The 3,317-nt window shown below is 40.8% G+C and overlaps 1 protein-coding gene across 1 annotated transcript; it reads left to right on the forward strand.

The window, feature by feature from the left end:
* Window positions 1-462: 462 nt before the first annotated feature.
* On the forward strand, window positions 463-1,110 carry LOC119429756 (deubiquitinase DESI2; the record flags this gene model as incomplete). Its single annotated transcript, XM_037697321.1, is given in 1 exon segment — window positions 463-1,110. A coding segment is annotated over 1 exon segment (284 nt), but the record flags the coding sequence as incomplete, so codon positions are not given.
* Window positions 1,111-3,317: the final 2,207 nt, after the last annotated feature.

A 3,317-nucleotide genomic window follows, 5' to 3' on the forward strand; every position in this document is an offset into this window, starting at 1 on the left:
TGGAGCTGAGTGTTGGGAATTTATCCATCACACTGACTGGACTGCTGCCTGTGCAGACTTGCTTTATCTGTTCAGGGAAACGCATTCAAAGCTTAAAAGAAACAAGCAGGTTGTTACAGTAGGTGAATAAATAGTTCCTGCAGATGCAAATTTAAAAGTTGTTTTTAGCACACAGAAAGTCAGGAAATGTTGGATTATTTTCCAGGAGTTCCCGTATGAATCGAGGCAGTGTGGAGTTCACTTTACAGTTTATGGAGCTCAGTCTGATAACAGCAAAGCTATAACATGTGAATGTCAACAGTTATAGTTTTACAACTTAAATAAAATGCAGCATAGTTTACAAAAAAATACAATTGTAAATAGTCGAAGCTGGAAATAATTAATACTTATCTGTCAGGAAGAACAAAAAATCAGCTCTGACATTTAATAAATCTTCGTTTTGAATTAATGTTTTTCTCCTTAAGATCCTGTGTGGCAGGGAGATCCCCCGCTGGGTCAACCGCCTGGCCTACTTCAGCTCCTGCGTGCCGTTCCTTCAGAGCTGCCTGCCCAAAGAGTGGCTAACGCCAGCTGCCTTACAGTCCAGCGTGAGCCAGGAGCTTCATGGTGGAGGCGGGGAGCTGGAGGAGGCAGAGGATGCTGTGGCCACAGCCTCCCTGGCCTCCATGTCACCCTGCTCACCTTCATCGTCCTCCAGCCCTTCTTCCTCTTTGCCTCGACATAATCACCCCCAACCACGCCGGTAGAGGCAGTTAGTGCTGCTGGGAAACCTGGGACGTTGCTTCTTGTTCAAAAGACGGTTATTTACCAGAGAACCTGCAGCAGCTGATGAGTTCAGCTGCAGCCAAAAGTCCTGCCTGACTGTGGAGTCGGGCACTGAAGGAGTGGGAACGTCAGCCAAATCTCTGCAACGGTTCAGAGCTGTCAAAAGAGTTGTTCCTTGCAAAAGAAGAGCTCTTAATTCTTAAACCAACACACACAAAAATAACTGTTCCTGTTTATTTTTTCCTACCGATGTTGGTTCACATCTCGTTAAAGGTAAAAAACACAAGTCTGGATGGGTTTAAAGCATGTGATCTGACTGGGCAGATGTAATACAAGCATATTTTAAACTCGGGGAGAAAAAAATCAGTGTTATATTTTTCAGACTGAAATGTTGAAGCTTTGAAATCCCCCCCGGAGTTGTTTAATTGTTTTCAAACAGTTTCATCAGAAAGGTGCTGATTAGGATGAACATTATCAGACTGCCTGCAGGAACTGACCGCTGTATCCTTAACAACATGAAGTCTGAACATCTTCTGAAAAAGAAGGTTTTGTATTTGTAGGCCCTTGTAGGCAGGAAGTCGAAGTCTTCACTTCCTGTCAGGTGCGTCAGCCAAGCGAACCCTGACCAGATAAAAACGTACCCAGGCTCAAACGCTTGCCGTCACTGTTGATGACTACGATCTGTGTGCCAGTACGATCCAGTCTGTGTCCTCTGCAGCCAGCTGCTTGTAAAACGTAAAAGTAGCTTTAAAGTTCTAAACTAGGATCTTAGCCTTTCAGTGCTTATCACAGTGTGACCATGTTAGACTAGAGGTGCAATCGAGCTGATCCAGACGGAGCCATTGCCAAGAAGACGCCTGAAGATTCGGGTAATCATGGTTGTTCAGTTTTTAATAGTTTAAAGTGAAAGTGGATTCATCTTCCATCTTGAAATAACCAAATATTATGTTACCAAACTGACACGGATAACACTTCAACAGACAAATTTATCAAATATGAAGCAACTAATAGTTTTTTATTAAATTAATTTAGGAGTGAGTTTGTAGAGCAGGCAGTGGTGTACAGGATGGACTCTTTATCTCAGTAGCAGCTGCCATTGTGCCTTTGAGCCAGGTACTTTCTTATACAACCTATAAAAGACTAGTTGTAGTGGGCAGCTCTCACTAGTTTTTGTAATGCAACCCTTCATGAATAGCTCCTTTAACTGACCTGAGATCAGCCTGCATCAGTTTCATTTCCCCAGTCAGGAACGACACGCGTCAAAAACACCGTGTGTTGGAAGTGTTTTGCAATATTATACTGTAGGGTTATTGAGTTCATGCAGGAAAAACTAACAAAATCATCTTTTACCTAGACACATCTCTTCTTATAAAAATAATTTTACACTTTTAAAAGGAAAAGACGCTGCTTTTCCTGAACGTTGAGCCCTTCTTGTGAAACTCTGGTCATGCTGCAGAATGTGTTCTCCTCGAAACCGAGATCTGTCCATGTGTTTAAAAACTTTTTAATAAGGAACGACTGACGGTCAAATCAGACAAATCTTGTCTTTTTTTTTTATTTAAATAGGATTTCTAAAGGAGAAAGAACTGGAAGTGGAAGAGATGATGTTGAGGTTCTCCTTAGGAGTGACAAGGCTGGATAAGATTAGGAATGAGACCATCAGAGGGACAGCACAGGTTGAACAACTGGGAGATAAAGTTAGAGACCAGACTGAGATGGTTTGGACAAGTCCAGAGGAGGGACAGTGGGTATACTGGTAGGATGTTAGAAATGCAGCTGCCAGGAGAAAGACTGAGGCATGCAGTTAAAGAAGACATGGACGTAGATGGAGTGAGGACAGAGGATGCAGAGGACAGAGAGATGGAGGATGACTCGCTGTGGAGACCACCTGAAGAGGGAAAAGCTGGAAGAAGAAAGACTTTTGCCTTTTTTAATCTGTTTTGTTTATTTTTGATAAACTCAGGACTCTGAAAGGCTTAGAAAATTCTGCAGACTTTTTATCACATGTATGTTGCTTGTTCTGATGCAGTGGTTGTTTTGTAGTGCTTTGAAACAACACAGTTTTATACCCATGTCTTTGCTTTAAAAAAAAAAAAAAAAGTTATTGTTTATAATCTTTTTTTTTTTTTGTGCGAGTCTGTGCTGCCTTTTATTTTCACCTTTATAAACATGTGAGAGTGTATTTAAATGGTTTATTAAAAACATGCTATCAAATGTCTTTATATTTTATGCATAAAAACTCATACCTCCTGATAAATGTTGCACAGTTTGGAATAAGTTTCTAAATATCAATTCATTTTTCAGAGGCTATTTTTTAAACATGTTTTGCTCTATTTGCACACACAGGTAATTTAAATTACTTTAAGATGTTGTGTGTTTGTAATAAATAAACAAAAGTAGTTACAGGAAGCAAAGAGATTTCTCCTGAAACCAGCATCTGGCTTGGAGTGAGTTTAACATCAACTTCATGTGACATGGGGCAGATAGAAAACAAAAGTAGCACTTTGTCGCCCTCTGCTGGCCATTACCTGTACTGTTACTGAGGTTTCCTG

This window comes from Nematolebias whitei, unplaced genomic scaffold (genome assembly GCF_014905685.2).
Source record: "Nematolebias whitei isolate Nwh7 unplaced genomic scaffold, NemWhi1 Nwh_scaf_6893, whole genome shotgun sequence".
Taxonomy (NCBI): Eukaryota; Metazoa; Chordata; class Actinopteri; order Cyprinodontiformes; family Rivulidae; genus Nematolebias; species Nematolebias whitei.